The 1,939-nt window shown below is 59.4% G+C and overlaps 1 protein-coding gene across 1 annotated transcript in view; it reads right to left on the bottom strand.

Moving 5' to 3' along the window:
• Nucleotides 1–1,110: 1,110 nt before the first annotated feature.
• Nucleotides 1,111–1,939, bottom strand: part of WSB2 (WD repeat and SOCS box containing 2) — a 2,374-nt gene continuing 1,545 nt past the window's right edge. Inside the window, exons 5-6 of the mRNA XM_009581969.1 lie at nucleotides 1,528–1,635; nucleotides 1,111–1,310 (exon numbers count right to left, since the gene is read on the bottom strand). Of these exons, the coding sequence (XP_009580264.1) occupies nucleotides 1,148–1,310; nucleotides 1,528–1,635 (271 nt within the window). The 3' untranslated portion in view covers nucleotides 1,111–1,147. The remainder of the gene's footprint in view (nucleotides 1,311–1,527; nucleotides 1,636–1,939) is intronic.

Genomic DNA, 1,939 nt, shown 5'->3' with positions numbered 1-1,939 from the left:
GGGCAGCCGTGCACAGCAAGCTGCACGGGGACAGCGCGGTTTGTCGCAGCGACGTCTCCTTGTTACAAGAGGGAATGCGGTTGTGGGCGACACCTGCACGGGTTAGGGAAACACCAGCTTTCTGGGTTCAGCTGCTTGCGAGGGAAAACATCCCGCGCAGCAGTTTAGAGGAGACATTCCCCGTCTTCTCCATCAGCTGGGGTCACAGCCTCAGGCTCGTGCACAGGCTGAGCCCTTTAGCACGCAGGGGGTCACAGCACGTACTAAAGCTGGAGGGAGACAAGGACATGAGGCTGCTCCATGCCCAGTGTCTGGACTCTGGGCTGCTGGAGTGCCGAGCTCCAGCAGGGAGAGAAAGCAACAGAGAAACGGGAGCTGGAGGCTGTGTGAAGCCCCGTGTCCCACCTTCACGGTGGACTGATCCTCCCCAGCACCCACCGCTGAACACTTAGTGGTCTGCTGCACTTCAGAGCCGAGCGAGCACTCGCTGCTGCCCCGACGGCCGCAGCAGGAGGGTTGGAGGCCCTGGGCCCCAGCCTGCTGGCATCTGCCCTGCCAGGTATCCCCAGGTCACCTCTACGAGCCAAGAGGAAAGCCGTGAGGAATAATTTTTTATTCTGTCATCGCTGTCGTCTAGTCCGCAGAGACCTGCTCGGGTTTGTCCAGCTCGCGCCCAGACCAGGAGAGCGGCAGAGCCTGCACTCCTCCAGGAACTAAGCTACAGTACGAGCTGGTCCCGGTGAGGGTCGGTTTTGTTGGGGACGGTTGTAGCCCCGTATTCGTACGAACGACAAAAGCTCCGCTCAGACTGCGGCTGCTAACCTTCAACACTGCACTTGGAAGCAAAAGCACCTGACCCAGAACTTGCAGATAGCAGGGGGACAGGGGGACCTGTGTCCCCTGCGGGGCCACCGCAGCTGTGCCCCTTGCCCTCTGCATGCATTTTTGCTGGGTTCTAGTATTATTACACCGAAAAATCCCTCCACATTCACAGACACAGCCCCAAAACAAGGGGAGTAGCAATCCTCCTGCCCCACGGCTCACGAGTTAGTGAGACGTCGTTGCTGCGGTGCCTCCTCTGACCCAGGCCGAGCCCTGCCGCCGCGCAGAGGGCTCTCGCCTCCGTGCCTCCACTTTCCATGCTGCCTTAAAAGGTCCGGTAAGTGAGGAATTCCTTCAGTTTCCTGGGAATGGGGAGCGCGAGGACTTGGTACGTCGTCAGGAATGTGCGCAGCGCTTTGCGACACAAGTGCTTTAGCGACGAGAGGACCCTTGGAGCGGTCCAGAATTGGACGTGGCCATCTCTGGTCCTGCAATGGGACCCAAACAAGCCGTGAGCATAGGACAGGGCGACACAAGAAAACTCAATTACCCCCAAATATCCCGAGCTTGCAGCAACCACACGTTCCCCAGCCCAGGAAACCAGCCTGCACCCCCAGGGAAGCCCAGAATTTGCTGAGCAGACCCAGAGCTGCAGGAGGAGGGAGCAGCCACGTGTTTCTCCACTCTCTTCTCCCGCATACGCACCCTGTGGCAATGAAACCGCCGTGTGGAAAGTACATGCAGCACAGGCCGTTGGTCATGGGAGCAAACGCAACCGGAGACCGCAGCTCCAACGCCCAGATCCTCAGGAGCCTAAGGAGAAAGGGAAGGGACACGATGCCAGGCCCACATCCACGCAGGGCCTGCAGCTAAAATAAAGCCTCTGGGTTCACCTGAATGCATGCAAACTCTGGAGTAGGATTTTCTTCCCATGGGCTTAGAGCATCCCAGGAGTGTCACAACACGGCAGCAAGGCAGGAGGCACTGTCCCCTGTAGGGCTGAGCTGGATGCAGACAGAGCTAGTGACTGTGCTGAGGGGCACAGCGAGGACGGCACAGCACGCAGAGGACACGAGCCCCAGCTCATCGCTCAGAGGGGCGACAGGGCCCTGACCTT

Source organism: Fulmarus glacialis, unplaced genomic scaffold (genome assembly GCF_000690835.1).
Source record: "Fulmarus glacialis isolate BGI_N327 unplaced genomic scaffold, ASM69083v1 scaffold14017, whole genome shotgun sequence".
Lineage (NCBI taxonomy): Eukaryota > Metazoa > Chordata > Aves > Procellariiformes > Procellariidae > Fulmarus > Fulmarus glacialis.
Note: the sequence above shows the minus strand (reverse complement) of the source record. Positions and strands in the feature narration are given on the sequence as shown.